At 43.7% G+C, this 25,282-nt stretch overlaps 2 protein-coding genes, 1 long non-coding RNA gene and 1 pseudogene across 5 annotated transcripts; 2 read left to right on the forward strand and 2 right to left on the reverse strand.

Moving 5' to 3' along the window:
• Window positions 1-829: 829 nt before the first annotated feature.
• Window positions 830-3,189, reverse strand: LOC123999488. Its single transcript, XR_006832462.1, has 5 exons — window positions 3,118-3,189; window positions 2,304-2,387; window positions 1,999-2,096; window positions 1,649-1,724; window positions 830-1,516 (listed from the first exon to the last, which is right to left on the reverse strand). It is a non-coding gene; the product is annotated as an uncharacterized LOC123999488 (long non-coding RNA).
• Window positions 3,190-4,803: 1,614 nt separating this feature from the next.
• Window positions 4,804-6,721, reverse strand: LOC123999486 (annotated as a pseudogene). Its single transcript, XR_006832460.1, has 4 exons — window positions 6,560-6,721; window positions 6,201-6,298; window positions 5,012-5,088; window positions 4,804-4,905 (listed from the first exon to the last, which is right to left on the reverse strand). The product of XR_006832460.1 is annotated as a migration and invasion enhancer 1-like (transcript).
• A 1,568-nt stretch (window positions 6,722-8,289) lies between these two features.
• Window positions 8,290-11,549, forward strand: LOC124000411 (GTPase IMAP family member 8-like). The gene is made up of 3 exons (XM_046306754.1): window positions 8,290-8,489; window positions 9,463-10,149; window positions 11,337-11,549. Exons 1-3 carry the CDS (start codon window positions 8,462-8,464, stop codon window positions 11,534-11,536), a joined length of 915 nt encoding a protein of 304 aa, XP_046162710.1. The 5' UTR covers window positions 8,290-8,461; the 3' UTR covers window positions 11,537-11,549.
• Window positions 11,550-11,609: 60 nt separating this feature from the next.
• Window positions 11,610-14,383, forward strand: LOC124000410 (GTPase IMAP family member 8-like). Of its 2 annotated transcripts, none has more exons than XM_046306752.1 (4): window positions 11,610-11,992; window positions 12,105-12,139; window positions 12,341-13,015; window positions 13,110-14,383. In XM_046306752.1, exons 1-3 carry the CDS (start codon window positions 11,610-11,612, stop codon window positions 12,907-12,909), a joined length of 987 nt encoding a protein of 328 aa, XP_046162708.1. In that variant the 3' UTR covers window positions 12,910-13,015; window positions 13,110-14,383. The 2 variants fall into 2 exon arrangements, with proteins under 2 accessions (XP_046162708.1, XP_046162709.1); XM_046306753.1 differs by having other exon boundaries at window positions 11,610-11,989; window positions 12,102-12,139.
• Window positions 14,384-25,282: the final 10,899 nt, after the last annotated feature.

Raw genomic sequence — 25,282 nt, forward strand, 5'->3', positions numbered from 1 at the left:
GAGTCATGGTGTCCTCTGTTCAATCCCCGCAAGGAACACTGTATTCCCGGCCATTAGCTACAATATTGACAAACTAAAGAGGCTGTTGGTTGCATCCTTCTTGTGACATACAGTCACTTACCAGCTTCATAATTGATCGAAACCGATGCAGGAGGGACTCTCCTCTAACAAATCATATGACAAACCAATAACACCATTAAAATTCATACTTCACAGAGTTGAGAAATTACTGTTGACTGGTATGGAGGGTCTCTTGCTAAAATTATCATGGCAACCCAATCATATATGAATTACACAATGCTAATTTTGAATGCTTCAATTCATAAAGTCCTGATGGGGGAATTGTTTGGCACAAAATGGGCGGCAGACGGTGACAGTACTATGGAGCTCATAGACTGAGACGATAGGCTCTATCAGGCATAGAGCAAGCAGGCTTGCATGAATTATCACTCCTTACCAGAGCCTGTACCCTGGACCCACCTAGCCAGTGTCAGCCACTTACCACCCAAGGAGCAGAAACTCATAAAGGGCCAAAGTGCAAAACCATCAACCAAGCAAAAGGAATTCAACAGACAGTACACTACACAGAACATAATGTAGAAGTCAGATAAATGTGAAAACTAATTCAGCAAATATCACTTTACAGAATAGGACTTTTTAACGCTGAGTTGAGTATGGCAAGTAATATAAAACTGTAGGCAAAATATTTTGCCTGTGTCACCCTCTAGTGTACAAATGTGTCTCAGTGAAAACAAGTGTCTGTATGGGTTGCGGTCTCCTCCTTCCTCCCGTGTTGCCAGTAAAGCCTGGGCTTTGAACATGACAACAATTAGGAAGAAAACAAACAATGTAATTTTATTTTATTTTGAGATTGAAGTCCTCCCAGTGGGTATCAAACATTGTCATCAGCAATCAATAACAGTATTCAGCGATGATAATTCAAATGGCATGTAAATGTCTCGTTAGTGTAGCAGACAGACCAGTGGGTGGTGGCCTATATTACCATAGCTAGCGATTCATCTACTCACTTGACCAGCTCTACTTAAAGCTAATTGCAAAGCATCAGTTGCAATATGGGAGATCAATACACAGTAACACAACGCGAGACAGGCTTCAGCAACTCAAATTGATCGTTTATCTGATGATGGTGCTGTAAACAGATAGGCATAGAAGATCTGGAATAAGGAAGTTCCACCCAATCAGTCTTCCCATGTCCTCCTTTCTCTGATCCCATAATATAGGCGCTGCCAGGACTGGGGTCATCATACTATAAACCTTTCAGCTTTGGTCTACAGTAATCATATAAGTCCTGGAACACCTCAATGGGAGCAGAGAGAGAGAAGGAACAGAAAGGAGTCTCTGCTGTGTGAGTGGTGACAGACAGCAGCATTGATCTGAGTGATAACTGTTGGAGGATGGAGGGAATTGAGATCTACAGGATGACACAAGGTGGGCGATTTCTGGTCCACTTTTCCACTTGCTTGCCATCATAGGTGTTCTGGAGAGCGTCCCTGACCTGAAGGGGCATACACATTGTTGAGACCATTTGTGTCAATTTCAAAACATTTGTGTCAATTTCAGTGATGTAAACAAACTGGCTGAAGTTGACAGTTCTGCAACTTCAGAGGAGAAAGCTTCCAGTACTCACATCCTGTTCCATGGGGAAGCCACCTGTATCCAGCTTGGAGAAGACCAGCTCCCGTTGATCTCCAACTCAAAGCTGCCTGCAGAAACAACAGCATCACACTTCTCCTCAAAACAAATGTAGGTTTAACCTTGATGGATACATACACAAAACAGGTATGAAAACTGGTATTTTACCAAAATAGAATAGGTAAATATTACAACAATACATTTCACTGTAGCCACCGTGCTTCTGCATCTGCATTGCTTGCTCTTTGGGGGTTTAGGCTGGGTTTCTGTATAGCACTTTGTGACATCTGCTGATGTAAAAAGGGCTTTATAAAATAAATGTGATTGATTGGTTATCCAGCTGACCTTTTCGTCCTACAAAGCCTGACACCTCCGCCCCAGGAAACTCCACAGCGACAGCCTGCTGAAGTTTCTTGTAGCGGGGCCAATACCCTCATTGGCCACTGAAACAGTGATAGAAAACCAAAACTGTGATGAATAATTAAAACAGCATAAAAACATACAACATACAGACTCAACCTGAGTGTTAAAAGATATGGCAGTTGCCATATTTCCATAGTTTGCATAATGGAAATGTTCTATGACTTCCAGTTTCCGGCTTCGTTGTTAAACAAACGCACCCTCCCAAATACAAATGAACATAAACCTACCAGTACTCCACTCTGATCTGCACCACACCCATGGCTTTTGATCCAGATTCTTCTTCTCACTCCTTTCTTCTTGATTGTGCTTTGCTGATGTAAAGGTTGGAGGAGTAAGAAACCTCAATATGAAAATACAATAGGAGCAATCGTAACCTGCCTCCTTAGTTATGAGTAAATCTAAGAGGGTATATTGGATTACATCTTTACTGTCCCAGGTAGGGTTGGGTCAGTGATCAACTGAAAAGGGCAAGTTACTACACAATAGTTAACCGTTTTTCATGTAAAACAATAAAACATTGCAAAAACAAAAACCATTGACAATCGAGACACCAAAGGCTCATCATCCTGAGCTATTTGAAGTTTATATCCTGTTCTTTAGTAATGGATACGTTCTAGGAAAACATTCAAACGTGTATTGAGACCATAATATAGCTGGTCAGGGTAATGGATTCCATGTGTGTTGTGTCAAGACCATAACATGCAGGAACAACACCTCCACAAAATGTCATATCTGAGAGGATCTATTCTAGAGTGACTTGGAAACATTTCAGTTAACAGAAGTACATAGCTAGCTTGATGGCACTGGTATTTTGAGCGGAACACCAGTTAATTCAGGAAGAAAACTGAAATGGAAATTCCAATTGCCCTGAACATCGATTCAATGTGGATTTATAATTTCAGTTTACTGCCTGAATTGAATTAATTAAAATTGACCACAAAGCTGCTTAACACATTCAATACAGGAAGAAAAACTATGACACACTTTACTTTAGCCAGTCAGCAGGGTTTGATCAATGCAGGCGCAATGTATGAAACGTACCAAGATGCTTCTTGCTCCAAATGCTTTTCTCTTCCTACTGCAGTTGTCACGGCTGGCTCTGTTGACATCACAGCGTGGGTGTAGCCTACAGCTGTTCCCATTATAGAATGATCACATGACAGTGGCATTCGATGTCTGAATGTGAGCATCAACAAGAGAGTAATTACTGAGACCTGAGTAACACACCTGAGGTGCTATGTTGCCATGGGGATGTACTGTATGGAGAGTTCAGACCTGTGAATGAGCCAATACTCTAATAATATGGTGTTACATAGCCCTTTAGAACTGACATGTTCTCCATTCTAATGGAGTCGAGTAGTTATTACAGAAGTGAAACAAAGAGAAGAAAAAACATGCTAAGTAGTTTTGAGCATGACACATTAAGACAATACTAACATATTTATAGAGTTAAATAATCCATAACTTTATTTTATGATAGAAGTTCTCCTAATGGGTATCATACTTGACAGCCCTGGGCAACAGAAAAAAACAGTATTCAGAGATGATATTCAATAAACTGTGCACATAAACAGGGGCTGATGAGGTGTCGTTAGTGATAGACAGACCGGTAAGAGATGGCTTTCAAAACGACTTAGGATTTATCTACTTGCAAGGTCAGCTCTACTAATAGTTCAGCTGATCATATATAAAAGCCACTGAGTCAATGAAAATGCATTATCTATGATTCAGTGACAGTATACAATTGCAAATTCACAAGAGGTTTGGCTACTACGGTGTTTCTCATGTTTCGGCTAAAGAGAACAGTTCAAAACAGAGATATAGTTCACTGTTAAAGACACTGCCTGGAATGCTCCAGGCAGATTAGCTATAGATGGACAAAACTGAAGAAAAAAACCCTGATTACATCCAAGTTCTGACATTGATACACTAGTTTTAAAGATACATAAAAGTTGTAGTGACAGAACTGAACAAAACAAAAACATTAAAAGTCTAAGCTTCAACCTTGATTTAAGTGTCTCCACTTTAGAACACATCTTATTAAATACATTGACAAACATTGCATTGACAGGTTCAAGCAGCACGTTCATCATCATAGTAGGGTACAGGATACAAGTTGTGAAACAGGGCTTATGATGCTTAGAGCAAGGTGATATAATTATTTTCAGAGGGCTGAAAATAATTGAGCTCCTTCCCTTCTTGCTTTTGGTACTCAATAACATTTATCTTTTACGTTCATCAAAACTTTGTTTATGTCTGGCCAATGATGGTGCTGTATTATTTGAGAGGAATTAGAACAATCAGGCAGTAACTGTCTGCCAGGCAATGAGGCTTTCGGAATAAGATAGGGTGCCACCCCCAACCCATCTGCCCCTCGATCTTACGGTCTCCTCCATTTCTCTGATCCCATAACATGGGAGCTGCCAGGACTGGGGTCATCATACTATAAACATTCAGCTTTGGGCTACAGTAATCATATAAGTCCTGGAACACCTCAATGGGAGCAGAGAAAGAGGGGAGAGAGAAGGCACAACACAACCTTACGACAGGTTGTACTCTAAATCAAAGACAGTGGTCTTAGTCCAACTCTGCTAGTGTAGTTTCAACAGAGAGTTGTGTGTCACCCTCATGCCCGGTTAGTGCAAAGGCTGAGTGAGTAATGACAGTGGCAGTGATGGATGCACACTGTCTTCAGCATGCTGCTGTCAGGAGAGGGCAGGGTTGGAGAATAGAGGGAGAGGAGATCTACAGGATGACACAAGGCGGGCGGCTCTTGGTGATCTTCTCCACTGGCTTGCCATCATGGGCTTTCTGTATAGCATCCAAGATCTGCAGGGGGACAAGACATATTGTGTTATTGGGGGTAGTCATTGGCAGTTGACACACAGTTTGTCAGACATTCAAACAACAGCCTTGTAATAAGTTAACAACTTACGTCGTCTTCATATGGGAAGCCGCTTGTTTCGAGCTTGGAGAAAACTACTTGCCCGTTGATCTCAATCTCAAAACTGCCTGCAGAAACAAAAGCATCAAATCAAGGAAAACAATGTAGTCCTAGAATATAGTAGAAACATACACTCACCACCCTGTTCAAGAAAATGGTTCACTCCTACAGACAGTGAGTCATGTGGCCGTGGCTAGCTATATAAAGCAGGCAGACCGGCACAGGCATTCAGTTGCTGTGTGATTGAATGTTATAAAAATGGGCAAGACAAGTGAGCCAAGTGACTGAGTGCGGTATGATCGTTGGTGCCAAGCACATCGGATCGAGAATCTCTGAAACGGCCTCCTGGGCTTTTCAACGACAACAGTGTCTAGGTTCTCCAGAATGTTGCCACAAACCAAAACAATCCAGTCAGCAGCAGTCCTGTGGGCAAAAACAGCTCATTCATGAGAAGTCAAAGGAAAATATCAAGAATCGTGAAAGCTAACAGGCGGGCCACAAACAGACAAATAACGTCCCAGTACAACAGTGGTGTGTAGAATGGCATTTTAGAACGCACCGATCCTTGTCACGGATGGGCTGTTGCAGCAGACATCCACACCGGGTTCCACTCTTATCAGCTAAACACAAGAAACGTCTCCAGGGGGCACGCGACCGCCAACACTGGACAATTAAGAAGTGGAAAAAACGTGACCTGGTCCGACGAATCCCGGTTCCAGTTGCTTTATACTGATGGCAGAGACAGGATTTGGCGTAAGCAGCATGAGTCCATGGACCCATCCTGCCTGGTGTCAATGGTACAGGCTGATTGAGGTGGTGTACCACGATCCAATCTGCAGCAACTGCATGATGCCATCGCATCAGTGTAGACCAACATCCCTTTGGAATGTGTCCGACTTGAAGAATCCATTCCCCCAAATAATTCAGGACGTTCTGGAGGCAAAGGGGGGTCCGTGTGGCAGTGAGCTCCCATCACTGCCACTGTCATTACTTACTCACCCTTTGCACTAACCTGGCATGAGGGTGACACACACCTCTCTAATAAACTGTGCAGTGAGTATATAGCCACACAGAAGAAAGAAGATGTAACGATGTCAGAATGCTTCACATTATTAGTGTACTTACCAACACTGTACGTACCTGTATTGTCTGTAGTAGGCTGTGGAAAGGACCAACTTACCTTGCCTTCCTACGAAGCCCGACACTTCCGCTTCAGTGAATTCCGCGGTGACAACCCGCGCGAGCTCCTGATAGCGGGGCCCGTACCCTCATCCACCGCTAAAGACAACGACAAAACAAAAACACGGCTTGGTGATGAATAATTAACCCTAAAGTAGTTGGGGGAAAATGTCCAAGCAATGTCTAAGGTAAACATTCATCAACTAACGTTAGCTAGCATAAAACATAGCCCGTTTCATAATAAAAGAGTGGGTACTCTGCGCTATGAAGGTGGCTAGTTCGAGCTAGTAGCTACCTAAAACGCATTGGAGCTGCTTTAAAAAAAATGGGAATAATCCAATAAATGGAAAATAAACATACCAGTATTCGACTTTGACTTGCACACCCATGGCTGTTGAAGAAACTAGCTAGTTTGCTAGTTCCTTCTTCTCGATAATCTGATTCAGGTTTGACCTAAAGACACGATTGTGTAACACAGATGCTAAAAAGGCGACATAAGCTAAAGCGTATGAACAGAGAAATGCTGTTGATTGGTGTAACCAGAGGTGGGAGGAGCGAGAAAAAGCAGGAAGAAAATACTAGCAGGGACCTGTTCCAATACTTTTGAAATGCATCCATCCTTTCACTTTCTTCTTCCCTTCTTTGAGATTATTGATAATCTGTTTGAATGGCAAATACTATAGACATATAGGTGAGGTTTGGGTCGTTATTGGTGATACTGCAATGAACAATCCAACTTTGTAGAAAAAATCAATTGCAGTAGCAGTATTTGAAAACAATGGACAATTGTCTGTCCATTGCGTAGTTTGCCATTTTTTTTCTAGGAATGCCGTCAATATTAATGTTTGTTATGCAAGATTGCAGTTTTTACCTACCGGAATCAGACTGCACCAATCAATTAAGACATGCTTCACAACATGATGTAGATACTTGACTCTCAGTAATGGGCAAGTCAACATAAGATAATAACTGTACAGATGTACTGCATCAATGACAAAGGTGGGCTGGGCAGATGACAAACTTAGACAGATGAGTCATGTCATAAAGTTGGGTATTTTTCTTCCTTATGTTTTACTTTCGCAAGGTATGCTGACTCAGAGGAGTGGCTTGTTGATGTCTCTTTAACTGCAATAAATGGCTGGCTCCTTACTTATGCTGCATTCATAACCAAGTGGGGAAGTAGTATTTACCACATATACGACTGGTAAAAATCCAGTTGAATGGCACTCCAACTGGTAATTACTATTGGGAAGCTCGTCTGTCATCCCTGAGCTCCAACTTCTCCCACATGCTGAACTCTGACATCACCTACTAAGGAAATTTCCTTGATACCAGCATTTTCAGAGTAGATTTTTTTATTTAACCTTTATTTTATCAGTGAGTCATACTGAGACCAAGGTTTATTTTACAGATTAGCCCTGAATTACATAAATTACAGAAAATACACACATCAAAATACAAAATGCAAGCAGAAAGAAAAACAGAGTCATAAAAACAAACACATTAATCTGTAATAAGGTCCTCTGTCAGCTTTCTGAATTGGCCTAGAGGCCAATTGTTCCACAATTAAGGTGCAAGAAAACTCAGTAGAGACCAAAGGAATTTCTAGAGTTAGCCATCCCTGAAACTGGGTGTGGTAGCTCATATGTCTAAAGTTTAGTAATGATGTTAAGTACAGTGGGTATTTTTGTAAAAGAGCTTTATAAATTAAAACATAGCAATATATCAACCTATGTGACATCAAAGAGGGCCAACCAACATTCTAGTAGAGAAGGCAGTGATGAGTACTAAAATTGTCGCCCATAATAAATCGCAGTGCGCTATTATAAACTGCAACTAACAGCTTTAATGAAGTGGCAGCTGCATTTATATAGATGATGTCACCATAGTCTAGGACCGATAGGAATGTCTACTGAATAATCTGCTTTCTACTAAACCCATTTTTATTCTCAGTTTATTCTCATGCATTCAATTCATATTTACAACTTCACAACTCGTAATTACCATCTTCCCATTTGGTTGTAAACACACCATTATTACGGCTTATTACTGCGCAACTTCAGACTCATAAAGACATCACAAGTCATCAAGGCAAGTGTCCACTCCCTTCAGAGTAAAAGCTACACCCCAGTCTTTCAGGAACTTGTTGTAAGCTAGAAGTAAAAGGACTGTTATTGGGTATTGACATGATGACTAAAATGAGTTGGATTGTAACAATTTTGGAGAGAAACTCAGCACAGATAAAGCTTAAGATGAAGAGAAATGGCAACCAAAGATTCATCAACATGTGGTAAGTTTTTTCATCTCAATTGTCTACATATCAACATTAGAAAAAGGTTGTACTGTATATAAAGGACAATTTACACATGGATTGTGAAGTTGTTTTTAATAACTTTAGCATCAATCAGTGTAAAAGTATTACTCTAACCCTAACCTGGCCAGTTTAATGTAAGTTAAGATGATTAACTGCCCTCTTCTATCAATGTGGTGCGTGTACTGATATTTCTAGACAACATTACCATTACTTATAGCAACTATTCATGTTTTTATGATATCCCCATGTACTGTATGTATACTATGTGTGGCAGGTACATACTGTGTGTAGCAGGTACATACTGTGTGTAGCAGGTAAATACTGTGTGTGGCAGGTACATACTGTGTGTGGCAGGTACATACTGTGTGTGGCAGGTACATACTGTGTGTAGCAGGTACATACTGTGTGTGGCAGGTACATACTGTGTGTGGCAGGTACATACTGTGTGCAACATGTGACAGACATCTGATCAAGTTGTCAATACACCACGTTATCAGTAGTTTCATAGTGGCGTAATACACACACAGCTGCATGTTATCTGTGTCTGTTTGTGTATGCACTGTACTTGTGACTATAAGTGTGTGTGTGTTTATGTATGTACTTGTGACTGTACATGTTTGTGTTTGTGTGTGAACTTGTGACTACGTGTGTGTGTGTGTTTGTGTATGTACTTGTGACTATAAGTGTGTGTGTACCTGTGACTGTACGCGTGTGTGTTTGTGTGTGTACTTGTGACTGCGTGTGTGTTTGTGTATGTACTTGTGACTATAAGTGTGTGTGTTTGTGTATGTACTTGTGACTGTAAGTGGGTGTTTTTTACAATGTATTCAATAATAATTGTGGGAATGACAGTCCCTTTAAAATGGAAGCCTAATGTCAGGCAGTATAACACAAAATGTGCACAAGCATGAACAGTAACTCTCACGTTTCTTGTTTGTGTGTCTCTCAGACCTGAAAGTTGTCCTTCTTGGTGGCAGAAACTCTGGGAAGAGCGAAGTAGGCAATGTGCTGCTGGACAGGGAGGAGTTTGTCATCAAGGAGCGGACCACGTGCTCTAGGAGGGTGGGAGAGGTGGCAGGTGGGTGGGTTAATGTGGTGGACACACCTGGCTGGTGGTGTGAGTTCAGGGTGCAGGACACGCCTCAGCTGGTGAAAAGGGAGAGTGGTGAAAAGGGAGTGCGCAGTGTCTCTCTGTCCACCCTGGGACCCCATATTTTCCTTATCGTCATTGAGGCACACTCAGTGTTCTGTGAGAAGCGTCGCAGGGCTGTAGAGGAGCACCTGGCCCTCCTCAGTGAGAGAGTGTGGAGTCACTGTATGGTCGTCTTCACCTGCAGTGACTGGCCTGGACACCTGCACATGGAGCAGCAAGTCAAGAGAGGAGGCACGGCCCCCCTGTGGCTGGTGGAGAAATGCAGTCATAGGTATCACTGCCTCAACATGAAGAGTGGATCAGGTGGAAATCAGGTCACAGACCTGTTCAGGAAGATGCAGAGACTGGTGACAGAAAATATTCACAGCTGTTTTAAAATGGAGGGACTGCTTTTACAAGAGGTGGATGAAAAGAAGAGGATAGTGGAGCAAAGGGCTCAGCAGAGATTGATGAAGATGCAGAAACAGAGATCTCTGCTCAATGGTAAGTTATCACTAAGATGGACCTTAGGACACAATGCTTTGCCATATTGCCAACAGTAGATTTTAGAATATTTCTGTTCTATTTGGGCTTTACAGTGCGACCATATTACTCACATATGTGCCAAAATATTTTGCTGTGAGACTTGGAATTCAAAAATTAAGGATTCTAGCTTTATTACCTTAAATGTGGACAACTACAAATACCTAGGTGTCTGGCTAGACTGTAAACTCTCCTTCCAGATTCATATTATACATCTCCAATCCAAATAGATCTAGAATCGGCTTCCTATTTCGCAACCAAGCCTCCTTCCAAACATACCCTCGTAAAATTGACTATCCTACCGATCCTCGACTTCATGTACATGTATGCTCTCGTTGACTGGCCCTTGCTACATATTCGTCGCCAGACCCACTTGCTCCAGGTCATCTATAAGTCTATACTAGGTAAAGCTCCGCCTTATCTCAGCTCACTGGTCACCATAACAATACCCACCCGTAGCACGCGCTCCAGCAGGTATATCTCACTGGTCATCCCCAAAGCCAACACCAATTTTGGCCACCTTTCCTTCCAGTTCTCTGCTGCCAATGACTGGAACGAATTGCAATAATCGCTGAAGTTGGATACTTATATCTCCCTCACTAACTTTAAGCATCAGCTATCTGAGCAGCTAACCATTGGCTGCAGGTGCACACAGCCCATCTGTAAATAGCCCATCCAACCTACCTGCCTCATCCCCATATTGTTTTTATTTACTTTTTTTGCTCTTTTGCGCACCAGTATTTCTACTTGCACATCATCATCTGCACATCTATCACTCCCTTGTTAATTTTCTAAATTGTAATTACTTCGCTACTATGGCCTATTTATTGTCTTACCTCCTTACTACATTTGCACACACTGTATATAGACTTTTTCTATTGTGTTATTGACTGTACTTTTGTTTATTCCATGTTGTTTGTGTCGCACTGCTTTGCTTTATCTTGACCAGGCCGCAGTTGTAAATGAGAACTTGTTCTCAACTGGCCTACCTGGTTAAATAAAAAATAAATAAAAAATAAATATTTCTCATTGTGCTGCTTCATTTCATTGTGTGCTCCTACATTTTCCAACTTAGGCGCACATGTGCTCCTTGTTAAAAATGACAGCGTAAAGCACTATCTATTATGATGTTGCATTGTTTCCTTCAGGGGAGTCATGTCATCTCTCCGTAATCAGAGTCGTACTGCTTAGAGCTCGGGGCTCAGGGAAGAGTTCAGCAGGAAACACCATCCTGGGTCAAGGAGGAAGCTTTGAGGTCAGAAGGAGAACAGCGCAGTGCATGGTGGGAGCAGGGGATGTTGCCGGGAGACAAGTCACTGTGGTGGATGAATTACTTCTCTCAGGATAGTCCTGTTGTTGACAGACAGGAGATAGTGTGTAGTGTATCTCTTTGCTCCCCTGGTCCACATGCCCTCCTGCTGATGGTGCGTGTGGACCGGTCCTTCACAGAGACCTACAGGAGAGCTGTGCAGGAGCACCTAGAGCTCATCACAGACGCAGTCTGGGCTCACATCATCACCCTGTTCAACTTTGGGGACTGGCTGGGAGACACAACCATCGAGCAGCACATTGAGAGTGAGGGGGAGGCCCTCCAGTGGCTTGTGGAGAACTGTGGCAACAGGTATCATGTCCTCAACAATAGAAGCAACTCAGGATTTCAGGTTACAGAACTGATGAGAAAGATTGAGGAACTGATGTCATGCAACAGCAGTTGTTACTGTAAGACTGAGGGTGGGATTCTGCAGGAGTTGGAGGAGAAGAGGAGGGAAGAACAGAAAAGAGCAGGGGAGAGACTGACGAGGAGGCAGAAACAAAGAGAGACTGACGAGGAGGCAGAAACAAAGAGAGACTGACGAGGAGGCAGAAACAAAGAGAGACTGACGAGGAGGCAGAAACAAAGAGAGACTGACGAGGAGGCAGAAACAAAGAGAGACTGCCAGATCTCTATTAGGTGAGTTGAATCAATCTCTCTCAAAATGCACTTTAGGTGTCTGATTCTATTCATATTGGTGTGAAATGTTTAGGATGAACATTTTGCAATTGTTCATAGTGCTTTAAATCTAACAATGTGAATGAAACACTTTGTACTCATACATTTTATGTCCACAGCAGACATGTTATACATGACAGTATTCTTATTTGTTTGTGACAGGGGAGCTCTACTGTCCCTCAGAGCTGAGAATAATGCTGCTGAGTGGCCGCAACACAGGCAGGAGCTCTGCTGGAAACACCATCCTGGGCAGAGAGCACTTTAAAGTAGGGTGCCATGCTACTGACTGTGTGGAAGGACAAGGAAAGGTCAGGGGTAAGACTGTGACTGTTTTGGACCCACCAGACTGGCTGTCAGTGGGTCCTGGCTCCCTGACGTCTCCCTCAGCCTCTGGGGTAACTGTGGTCCTTGTGGTTGTGAATGTGAGCTCCTCCTTCAGCCACGCTGTCTGGAGAACAGCAGAAAAACACCCGGAGGTGCTCGGAGAGAAAGTATGGAATAGAACCATGGTCCTATTCCCCTTTGGGGACTGGCTGGGGGTCACGACCATCGAGCAGCGCATTGAGAGTGAGGGAGAGCCCCTCCAGAGGCTTGTCGAGAGGTGTGTGAACAGATATCATGTGTTGGACAGTAAGAACCAAGGGACTGGTGCACAGGTCACTGAGCTGCTACAGAAGATAGAGGAGATGCTGGTGGAGGAGAGGTTGGAGGTTCTACAGAGAAGAGAATAGGTTGGGAAGAGTCTCACAGTGATGCATGAGCCAGAGATGGATGGAGTGATGGGAGAGGCCAGAGAGGTCCTTGTAGCAAACCACACAGATGCTCCCTTTCATGATGGTAAGCAAGACTGATGCACATTAGATAGAACTTACAGTGCATCATTTCATGATGTATTTACTTTTTATTCTGACAGAGCTCTCTTGTGTTGCAGCGTGTGAGGTGGCAAGTTCAGAGGACCTTCTAAGCCCAGATGACTCAAGAGCCCCAGACTTTGGTGTACAGGAGTTGGCACTACCAGAGGCCAGTGGAGGATGGTGGACTGAAGCAAATCACTCCATCCTGGATGTGGAGGGGTTTCTGTCCATCATGGCCAGTGTGCTTCAGGGGAATCAGGAGGGGCTGATGTGGAACATGGGGGGGCAGGCAGACACTAGTGGTGAACCTCCCAGACTGTCTCCACGCTGGACCTACTCAGAGCCATCATCTGAGATGGAATGGACAGAATGGTAGAAAACCGGTCACCCTGTTCTCTCCAGGACACCAAGCTCTCCTCCTGGTCCAGCAACCCAAATAACCAGAAACAATGCTGGTGAAGAAAGACATTGTGGATATACAGTCCCTTGGACACCCCAGGCTGAGGGACATGACCCTCAAGGAGATTGCCAGAACAGGAGGCCTGCAGGCCTTGATTGACCAATGGGGGAACAGTAATTTGGAGGAGCTTGAATCCTTCATTGGCTCCTATTTTGAAATGGTGTGGAAGAAAACCATGGGGTCTTTCATAGTAGAGGAGGAGGACTGTCTCACCAGCAACAGCCCAGAGCTGAATGATGTTGGGGAGGATCTTGTAAATAATGGTGACCAGGAGGTGCTGTCATCCATTGACAAGAAGCTGTCTAAGCTGGACCTCCTGGAAGGCATGCAGAGAGACTTGCTGGACCTCAGACAGAGTCTGGATCGCAGCTGTGACATCATACAGGAACTCAGTGACAAAAGTAAAGCAACACAGAAGCCTGCTGTTCCCTCTGATGCAGGGGAGGCAGAAGTGGAGGAAAGTTGCTAGAGGAGAGATGTTCAACAATAACATAAATGATAAGTTATAGATTGGTTTGTTTTATCTAAATATGCCCTAACATCATTGTTCAGGTAGCAACTAATTAACAGTATTGATTTATTGATGGAGTTAATGCTAATGGCGAGGCAGTATATTAACTTCATGATGTTTCCACAAGGGGGAGCCCTCTGACAAGCAATTGTGGGGGGGTTGGTCTCCTGCATAGGTTACTGTATCTATTTCACTACATTAAATATTTCACTCCATTATTATGCAAGATACCAGTCATTTTAAATCAGTTATTGTTGATAATTTCCTAGATGATTATTTTATTTATCTTATGAGGCTTGTATAAAGACATATCAGGGTCCAGATGACAGCACATGTGTCATGCCAAAAAAGTAACGTATTATATATCATGAAACATATCATGCCATCCAATTGGCCACTCTTTTTTTGTGTTTGCTCATGAGACTTGTTCGAGTCAATGTAAAAAGGATTGACAGCAACAAAGACTGAGAGCCGTGACCCTCTTAGGTGGTGGGTAAGCTAAGGATGAAAAACTGTCTGACTGTGCTGTGATGTGGTGACTGTCTGCAGGTGCTGCAGCCTCAGCCTCAGCCAACTGGCTGATGACTCATCTCTCTACAGCAGAAGCAGAACATCTACAGTAGAACTGGGCTGATTCACAACTGGAAGGGAAATACTCTAGGTCTTCACATTGGGTAGCTACTGTTCATAAATAAGGGCATGGAGTTTTTCCTCTTCAGGTCACATGGTTAGGAAACACTTCAGGTGCTATTCACAATTGCTCTCCATCTTGCAACATGCTGAGGTGTGTGAGAGGGAGAGAGAAAGAGAGTGAGAGAGAAAGGGGGAGGAATAGGGAGAGAGAGAGAGAGAGAGAGAGAGAGAGAGAGAGAGCGAGAGAGAGATGCAGAAACAGAGCATGTCCTAAATTACTTTCAATCTCCAGTTAATGAAAAACAGGAAGTTGGTTCAGGCAGACCAGACATTGTGTTAGCTGAGAATACCATAAAGCTGGAAGGCTACATTTCTAAACCCTTTCAGAATTTGCCCAAGAGCCAGAGAGATGAGTCACACAGACACATACAGCGGCTAATAGATTTCTGGCTGGGTAAGTAAACACTTTGCAAAGCCTGGTGCAGTCAAGGTCAATCTCTATCTACCTTTAAAGCCAACATGTAAGAACCTCAAAGTAAAGTGTTTTTATTGGGCAATTTCTGTTGAAATCTGGAAATGGGAAGACATTAAAAAAATGTTTTTGCCAATATATTATTTTTTGGACCCTCTGAACAAGGTTACAACGTTGACAGATTGATGAAAAAATAGATGTTTTATTGTCACATACACCAGATAGGCAGTTCTGTAAAAAATATTGATACTCAGACATTGTAGAATTGCTGAAACTTAGACCAAAAACCAGCCAGACAATTGTACTTTCCGCTCAATACTGTTTTTTTGTCAACCTCTAGTTGAACTCTCTACATCCAATATCCACCATTGTTAATAGCAACACTGGGTTATTTTAGAGTAAAGAAATCCCACAGCCACAAAGTGAGGCTCTTGGGGCATAAATGCACTTGTTCACATAGCCTCGGCATCCAGTCTCTTCCCTGGCCTGGTGTGTTTTTCCCTACTCAAACTAGAAGTACCATTCTGGGAGCATGCATTATGCAGCGATCCCCAGACTGCTTGGAGAGAGTGAGGAGGGTCCCACCTGGTGTGTTCAGAGTGCATCTCCCCACCGCCCACCTTACTGGCCAATGGGAGAGAGGGTTGTGACTGCCATCCCAGCATTGCCTGACCTGGAGAGAAAGGAGAGTGAGTACAAAGTGGTAAACAGAGAGGATATGGGATGTTTTAATATGTTGTAATATGAACCATGGCTCTCAAACAACAGATGTAAACTCCACTCTTAGGAAAAAAAGGGTTCAAAAGGGTTCTCCGGCTGTCCCCAAAGGAGAACCCTTTTGGGTTCCATATGGAACCCTCTGTGGAAAGAGTCTCCTATGGCGACAGCCGGAGAACCCTTTCAGGTTCCAGATAGCACATTTTTTTCTAAGAGTGTACAAGGGAGGAGGAAGGGAAAGAGTGGTGATGAGCAGATTTGATGTTTTCAAGACTTCCTCCCACTGTGAGCCAGAGGTGACTTGTTTGCAATCATGATCTCTTTTATCTCTGTCAGTCTCTCTCTGCATCTCACTGCATTATTCCCTCATGAATATCAATCCCCCTTTTATCCACTCCTCCCTCTCTTTCTCGCCCTCTTGCTGTACCATCCATCCTCCTTTAGCCTCCAATAGCCTAACACAGCAGGCATAGAAAGACATCTGAGTGAAGTTCCCACTTCCGATGTTCAGGGGAAACTGAAGTTAGGTTGAAAATACTCCATCCCTGTAAAGCAGATGTTAGTGTGTTCTGGTGACGCAGCATAGGATAGTCCTCCAGTCACTAGTCTTCTTCTCTCTACCCCCCCCCCCAATCTTACAGCTCCAGTTGTGAGTCTCAGCCCTCCCCACTCATTAAAAAAGATTTGCAGCTTGGACGGAAGCTGGAGAGAAATGGATCTCTCAGCGTGATGGCGGTGCAGTGGCCGTTTGGCCCAGGAGACAGTCTTGAGCCCACATTCATCTCCATTAGTAGGACAGCCCAGCCCCCCCCCCCCTCACACACACACATACAGGATCACTTTTCACCGCCTGCTATTTTTCCAGGTGGAGAGAGAGGATGGGAAAGGAGGTAGGGAAAAAAGCAGGCATGGAGAGGGAGGGAGAGGGGGGGATGATTTAGACTTTGTGAAAAATAAATCAGCCATCCTTCCCTTCCCCTCTCCACGCTCCAATGTCATGACCCCCCAAGGGGTCAATGTCTGTCTGAGGTGGTACACTGTAGATCAGGGGGAGGGCTGAACCTCTATACCTCATAAAGAGTGCATCTTGATATGCATAGGGCCATATGCTTTCTGATTTCATATGAATAAAAACAAGCTGTTATTAAAAAGCTGCTGGACACAACTGTCATAATGTTTATCTACTAAAAATATATTTAGATCGATATAGTAACAAACAATAGTGAAGCTTTCAAAATATGCCATGGGACCCAGAAGGATTCAGAAGGACTCTATTGGGGGAACAGGATAAGGCTTGTGGTCAGGCCCAGTTCCTAAAATGAATTATTATTATCCGATGAATCAGCTGTGATTGGTTTGTACCTGGCCTGAAACAGAGACCGCTTGGCTTACCCAAGAATGTAAAGGTAACTGAACTAAATGACTATCGCCCAGCAGCACTCACTTCTGTCATAATGAAGTGTTTTGAGAGACTAGTCAAGGATCATAACACCTCCACCTTACCTGTTTCCCATGACCCACTGCAATTTGCTTACCACCCCAATAGGTCCACAGATGATGCAATCGCCATCACACTGCAGACTGCCCTATCCCATCTGGACAAGGGGAATAACTGTGTAAGAATGCTGTTCATTGACTATAGCTCAGCATTCAACACCATAGTACCCTCCAAGCTCATCATTAGGCTTGAGCGTTCTCAGCCTCCTCCAGTACTCCCTGTTCACCCATGACTAGCCATGCACGCCTCCAACTCAATCATCAAGTTTGCAGACGACACAACAGTAGTAGGCTTGATTACCAACAACGAGACAGCCTACAGGGAGGAAGTGAGGGCACTCGGAGTGTGGTGTCAGGATAACAGCCTCTCACTCAACATCAACAAAACAAAGGAAATGATCGTGGACTTCAGGAAACAGCAGAGGGAGCACTCCCCTATCCACATCGAAGGGACAGCAGTGGAGAACGTGGAAAGTTTTAAGTTCCTCAGCATACACATCACAGACAAACTGAAATGGTCCCCCCACACAGACAGTGTGGTGAAGAAGGCGCGACAGCACCTCTTCAACCTCAGGAGGCTGAAGAAATTTGGCTTGTCACCTAAAACCTTCACAAACTATTACAGATGCACAATTGAGAGCATCCTGTTGGGCTGTATCACCGCCTGGTATGACAACTGCACTGCCCGCAACAGCAGGGCTCTCCAGAGGGTGGTGCGGTCTGTACAACACATCACCGGAGCCAAACCTCCTGCCCTCCAGGACACTTACACCACCCGATGTCACAGGAAGGCCAAAAAGATAATCAAGGACAACAACCACTCGAGCCGCTGCCTGTTCACCCCACTATCATCCAGAAGGCGAGGTCAGTACAGGTGCATCAAAGCTGAGACAGAGAGACTGAAAAACAGCTTCTATCTTAAGGCCATAAGACTGTTAAACAGCCATCACTAACATAGAGAGGCTGCTGCCTACATACAAACATACATTGAAATCATTGGCCACTTTAATAAATGGATCACAAGTCACTTTAATAATGCCACTTCAATAATGTTTACATATCTTGCATTACTCATCTCATACAGTTGAAGTCAGAAGTTGACATACACTTAGGTTGGAGTCATTAAAACTCGTTTTTCAACCACTCCACAAATTTCTTGTGAACAAACTATAGTTTTGCCAAGTCAGTTAGGACATCTACTTTGTGCATGACACAAGTAATTTTTCAAAGATTGGTTCATCCTTGGGAGCAATTTCCAAACGCCTGAAGGTACCACGTTCATCTGTACAAACAATAGTACCCAAGTATAAACACCATTGGACCACGCAGCCGTCATACCGCTCAGGAAGGAGACGCGTTCTGTCTCCTAGAGATGAACGTACTTTGGTGCGAAAAGTGCAAATAAATCCCAGAACAAAAGCAAAGGACCTTGTGAAGATGCTGGAGGAAACAGGTCCAAAAGTATCTATATCCACAGTCAAACAAGTCCTATATGGACATAACCTTGAAAGGACGCTCAGCAAGGAAGAAGGCACTGCTCCAAAACTCCCATAAAAAAGCCAGACTACGGTTTGCAACTGCACAGGGGGGACAAAGATCGTACTTTTTGGAGAAATGTCCTCTGGTCTGATGAAACAAAAATAGAACTGTTTGGCCACAATGAACATCGTTATGTTTGGAGGAAAAAGGGGGAGGCTTGCAAGCCGAAGAACACCATCCCAATAGGGAAGCACAGGGGTGGAAGCATCATGTTGTGGGGGTGCTTTGCTGCAGGAGGGACTGGTGCACTTCACAAAATAGATGGCATCACGAGGGAGGAGAATTATGTGGATATATTGAAGCAACATCTCAAGACATCAGTCATGAAGTTAAAGCTTGGTCGCAAATGGGTCTTCCAATTGGACAATGACCCCAAGCGTACTTCCAAAGTTGTGGCAAAATCGCTTAAGGACAACAAAGTCAAGGTTTTGGAGTGGCCATCACAAAGCCCTGACCTCAATCCCAAAGAATATTTGTGGGCAAAACTGAAAAAGTGTGTGCGAGCAAGGAGGCCTACAAACCTGACTCAGTTACACCAGTTCTGTCAGGAGGAATGGGCCATAATTCACCCCTTATTGTGGGAAACTTGTGGAAGGCTACCCGAAACGTTTGACCCAAGTTAAATAATTTAAAGGCAATGTTTCCAAATACTATTTGAGTCTATGTAAACTTCTGACCCACTGGGAATGTGATGAAAGAAATAAAAGCCGAAATAAATAATGATCTCATCTATTATTCTGACATTTCACATTTTTTTTATAAAATGGTGATCCTAACTGACCTAAGACTGGGAATTGTTACTCGGATTAAATGTCAGGAATGAGGAAAAACTGAGTTTAAATGTATTTGGCTAAGGTGTATGTAAACCTCTGACTTCAACTGTATATACTGTATTTTATACAATGTATTGCATCTTGTCTATGTCGCTCTGTCATTGCTCAACCGTATATTTATATATTCTTATTCCATTCCTTTACTTAGATTTGTGTGTATTAGGTAGCTGTTGTGGAATTGTTAGATGACTTGTTAGATATTGCTGCACTGTCAGAACTAGAAGCACACGCATTTCGCTACACTTGCAATAACATCTGCTAAGCATGTGTATGTGCCCAATAAAATTTTACTTTATTTTTACAATCTAGATTTTCAAGAACTGAACCTTCCCCAACCCCTCCTGTCTCCCCTACCCCCACCTGCAAATCCCAGGTCGAGGGAAACCTCAAGTACAAAGTTGCAGGAAACAATTAAGACTAACAATTGGGCACCAGTGAAACTGAGTTCCAGTTCATTTTGAATCTGCGTCTGTTTCTCAGGGACTGGTACCTGCTAAATCATGAACCTCAACCACTGCTCTGCAACATACTGTACATTAACAACTTATGACAGGGTTGATGCTACAAATCCACTGAGAAGAAGGCTATGAGAAGACCCTCTCCTAGCCGACGAGGACTGGGTTTACCTCTTTCTGACCCTGACCTCTATTGAACCTTCAGACATTTGAATAAACTCTACTTCTCATCATGTGTTGCTGGATGAAGATGCAGTGGATTGGAAAAACTTTCCCTGTTGCCTCAAGAGCTCTGGCCACAGATAGAGTGCTCTTACAAATAACCTAACTTAATATATATTCCTTCCTGTTATGAAATGGCATGTCTGGATATTTCTGTGATTGTTGTTGGACGGTCTTTTTCACCTGTAAACAATTCTGATACGGATGGGGTTTGTATAGAGTGGACACTGTGATGATATAACAGCAAGGCTATTGCTTAATGGCTGGAATGATAAGGGACACAAAGAGCAGTATATGTTTACACTGCTTTGCTTTATCTCGGCCAGGTCGCAGTTGTAAATGAGAACTTGTTCAAAGGTGAAATAAAAATATATAGCCTGTATGGATTCAGCATTTAAGGTTGTCTATGATGAGGTTTATTGGGCTGCTGACTGGAGTGAGAGTTGATGAAAATACAGCAAGTTAGAGAGAGGAGGAGAAAAGGAGGAGGAGAAAGGGGAAAGTGTTCAAGTGCAAATTCTAGCATCCATTTGCAAAAACATAGAGACATAAGCATGCCACACACTGCCACAAAAACATCCTGTATACACACTTGAATGGCACGTACTGTACAAACACACGCAAACACATGCACACGCACACGCACACAAACACACACACACCAATGCAAACGCACACACACACACACAGAACATTTATTATCTCCTTGTTTGCTTGTTGGGGATTTCCAGGACATTAGATTGAAGCCATATGTGCTGCTTGACTGAACCTGTCCCAGCCACACAAGGTTAAAGGCTTTGATCACTGCCAATGAGGCAAACAATATGGTCAGACTGACCCGTGCAAATAAGCATATGCACAACACAGACAGACACAAACACACATTATCTTTCCACATCCGCCCTGGGTGGCAAGTAAAATTACACACAAACAAACTAAATACATATTGAAGCACACACACCAACATAATGTAGGCCTACATTTGTGTTTGGATGTTTTGGATTGCCATTTCACAATTGGTGTATTATTTATTTATATGGTTTATTTCATTGGATCAGGCACAGACTTTGATTATCCTATTAAATGTCATAATTCATTAGTAAATATTATTCAATAGAATGGAGCTGAGGAAGTCCAGTGCCTGCAGAGTTCAATGAGAGCCTGAGCTCAGATCACATTGTGGAAGGGAAGGAAGCAGGGAGGAAGAGAGAGGAGATCAGGTTATCACTGATGGCTATTCAATACCAGGCCACCAACCAATCAGATTAGACCCTCTCTGTGCCTGGCTGTCAATACTCATCACTAAGATCGTCTGTGTTAACACTTCTCCTTTCCTCCTTCCCTCGTTTGCTTTTTCTTTCAGTTCCTCTCCTCTCCTCTCCTCTCCTCTCCTCTCCTCTCCTCTCCTCTCCTCTCCTCTCCTCTCCTCTCCTCTCCTCTCCTCTCCTCTCCTCTCCTCTCCTCTCCTCTCCTCTCCTCTCCTCACCTCTCCTCTCCTCCCCTCTCCTCCCCTCCCCTCCTCTCTCCTCCCTGGTGCTGTCCATTTAACAGATAAGATGAAGACATCCAGTGGAGGTCTTGGTCTCAGTGGTTGTTAAGGATCCCAGGACACTCATACAGAGGATGAGAGGTTTAAATGATGGTCTCCTGGCTTAGTTCCCATGCACTCTCACATACACTAAGACTCATTCCACTGTTTGATATGCTGAATACATGACTAGCTGTGTGTGTCCAGAACAAAATAGCTGCAATGCCTTAACACCCCCCCCCTCCCCTCAATACATATTGTATGTATTGAGAGAAATAAATAGCAAACTACTGCTACTGATAAAATACATTACTGATATGTTCTTCAAATGTTATACACACCATTTTACACAATACAATAATAACAGGATTGTTGCGGAAAATTCTAATTCTGCCACAACAATATGCAATAATAATCTCCCTCCCCCCGAGAAGACCCCAGGGAGGTCCCCACCTCCCAACATCATCAATATTCACCCAGAGCAGACCATCCATTTAGCTGATTAGAGCTAGTAGCTCAACCAGACTGATTAGAATGGGAGGGGAGAGCAGGAGGGAGACTAAAGAGAATCACTCCTCTCTTTTCTGTGGCCAGTATGTGGTGGTGAGTGTCCAGTTGCAAAATACTGCTATGCATCCATCCACCAGGTTGGGTTCCATGTGCCCCCATGTGCTCTACGACACTCTGCACAATCAGTAGGAGAAGGGAGGCAGGACCCACTGGGCACAGACGTCAAATCAACATCTATTCCACATTGGTTCAAAGTAATTCTATTTTAATGACATGGAAACAACGTTGATTCAACCAGCATGTTCCCAGTGGGGAGTTTTCCATTCTAGTCTACACACACAACATGAACAACCTAGCATGTATCCCACCAGTGGAAATGGGATGCTGTGTTTATTAGCTGACCTGCCTGCTTACAGACAACATCCTTCTCACATCTGGGGGATGTCAGGGGCACACTGGACTTCCATCCTGTTTGCTGAATTCTCAGACCACATCCTCAGGGCCAATAGAGGACCACCATGTCTGTATTTGTCTGACACCCTCTCACTCCTCAATGCTCTCATGGCCAGATAGACCATACTGTAATAGACAGGTCTGTCTCTATCACCTGTACAAACACAGGGAGCCATGGCTACTTCCCTGTGATATCCTCAGGATCATCCCCTCTAACGGGTCAGGTGCTTTACAACCTGGTCTCCCCAGCCTCAGTGCACCTTGCCACAACCCTGACCGCTGATTCTGTTTGGCTTCTTCTGAGCCACAGAGTCAAGGGGTAGATTGGGTCAATGTCTGGTCATGGTTAGTGCCTCCTACCAGCGCCAGCCCACCTCCCACTGGCCTCACAGATGTCAGAGGAGGACTGTGACTCGAGACATGAGGTATGAGTTTACACTTTGAAGATACAGTATAGCCACACAATGCATGACGAGGGGTGCTGTATAACATGCTGTATGAGTTTAGCTTTTTCCCTTTGATTTATACAGAGCTGTCATTTGAATTCACTGTCCATGTCAGTTAGAGGAATTCAGCATAGTACAAAGCATAGTAAACGTGACTCAATCTAGCAAAAACACTCACAGGGGAGAGTTATGCATGCGCACACATAACTAGAACAAAAGATTGTTCCCTAAAAGAAACAGGGAGAGATTACAGTCATCTGTGATTTTGGACTTGTTGACCGCAGGCCCCAAAACAGAATGGATATCATTAGTCAGTCCATTAACGAGAGGGCTAATTAACACATAACTAATGCACTTAGCATCTCATTATGATTGAGGTGGAGCTCACAGTCGGCGTTCCAATTCATCCCAAAGAGATGGGGCATTTATATAATGGTCCTGATGGGATCATCATTTGTCTGTTAATGTTCTGTATTATGTCATGTTTCATGTTTTGTGTGGACCCCAGGAAGAGTAGCGGCTGCTTTCTCAACAGCTAATGGGGAATCTAATAAAATATAAAAAATACTAAATACTGTGCTGATAGGCCCTAACTCCAGTACACTGTGCTGATAGGCCCTAACTCCAGTACACACTGTGCTGATAGGCCCTAACTCCAGTACACACTGTGCTGATAAGCCCTAACTCCAGTACACTGTACTGATAGACTCTAACTCTAGTACACTGTGCTGATAGGCTCTAACTCCAGTACACTGTGCTTATAGGCTCTAACTCCAGTACACTGTGCTAATAGTCTCTAACTCCAGTACACACTGTGCTGATAAGCCCTAACTCCAGTACACTGTACTGATAGACTCTAATTCCAGTGCACCGTGCTGATAGACTCTAACTCTAGTACACTGTGCTGATAGGCCCTAACTCCAGTACACTGTGCTGATAGGCTCTAACTCCAGTGCACCGTGCTGATAGGCTCTAACTCCAGTACACTGTGCTGATAGACTCTAACTCTAGTACACTGTGCTGATAGGCTCTAAGTCCAGTACACTGTGCTGATAGGCTCTAACTCCAGTGCACTGTGCTGATAGGTTCTAAATCCACTAGATGTTGGAACTTTGCCATGGGGACTTGCTTCCATTCAGCCACAAGACCATTAGTGTGGTCGGTCACTGATGTTGGGTGATTAGGTCTGGCTCACAGTCGGCGTTCCAATTCATCCCAAAGTTGTTAGATGGGGTTGAGGTCAGGGCTCTGCGTAGGCCAGTCAAGATCTTTCACACTGATCTCTTCAAGCCATTTCTGCACAGGGGCATTCAAATTAAATCAAATTTATTTATATAGCCCTTCGTACATAAGCTGATATCTCAAAGTGCTGTACAGAAAGCCAGCCTAAAACCCCAAACAGCAAGCAATGCAGGTGTAGAAGCACGGTGGCTAGGATAAACTCTGTAGAAAGGCCAAAACCTAGGAATAAACCTAGAGAGGAACCAGGTTATGAGGGGTGGCCAGTCCTCTTCTGGCTGTGCCGGGTGGAGATTATAACAGAACATGGCCAAGATGTTCAAATGTTCATAAATGACCAGCATGGTCAAATAATAATAATCACAGTAGTTGTCGATGGTGCAGCAAGTCAGCACCTCAGGAGTAAATGTCAGATGGCTTTTCAGAGCCGATCATTATGAGTATCTCTACCGCTCCTGCTGTCTCAAGAGAGTTGAAAACAGCAGGTCTGGGCCAGGTAGCACATCCGGTGAACAGGTCAGGATTCCATAGCCGCATGCAGAACAGTTGAAACTGGAGCAGCAGCACGGCTAGGTGGACTGGGGAGAGCAAGGAGTCATCATGTCAGGTAGTCCTGAGGCATGGTTCTAGGGCTCAGGTCCTCCGAGAGAAAGAGATAATTAGAGAGAGCATACTTAAATTCACACAGGACACCGGATAAGACAGGAGAAGTACTCCAGATATAACAAACTGACA

Source organism: Oncorhynchus gorbuscha, linkage group LG16 (assembly GCF_021184085.1).
Source record: "Oncorhynchus gorbuscha isolate QuinsamMale2020 ecotype Even-year linkage group LG16, OgorEven_v1.0, whole genome shotgun sequence".
Taxonomy (NCBI): domain Eukaryota; kingdom Metazoa; phylum Chordata; class Actinopteri; order Salmoniformes; family Salmonidae; genus Oncorhynchus; species Oncorhynchus gorbuscha.

Coding starts and splice junctions, on each gene's coding strand:
- LOC124000411 (XM_046306754.1), top strand. CDS start 8,462: ATGGCAACCAAAGATTCATCAACATGTG. Junction 8,490..9,462: donor CAAAGATTCATCAACATGTG/GTAAGTTTTTTC, acceptor TGTGTCTCTCAG/ACCTGAAAGTTGTCCTTCTT. Junction 10,150..11,336: donor ACAGAGATCTCTGCTCAATG/GTAAGTTATCAC, acceptor TGTTTCCTTCAG/GGGAGTCATGTCATCTCTCC.
- LOC124000410 (XM_046306752.1), top strand. CDS start 11,610: ATGGTGCGTGTGGACCGGTCCTTCACAGAGACCTACAGGAGAGCTGTG. Junction 11,993..12,104: donor GGGGAGAGACTGACGAGGAG/GCAGAAACAAAG, acceptor ACTGACGAGGAG/GCAGAAACAAAGAGAGACTG. Junction 12,140..12,340: donor GACTGCCAGATCTCTATTAG/GTGAGTTGAATC, acceptor TGTTTGTGACAG/GGGAGCTCTACTGTCCCTCA.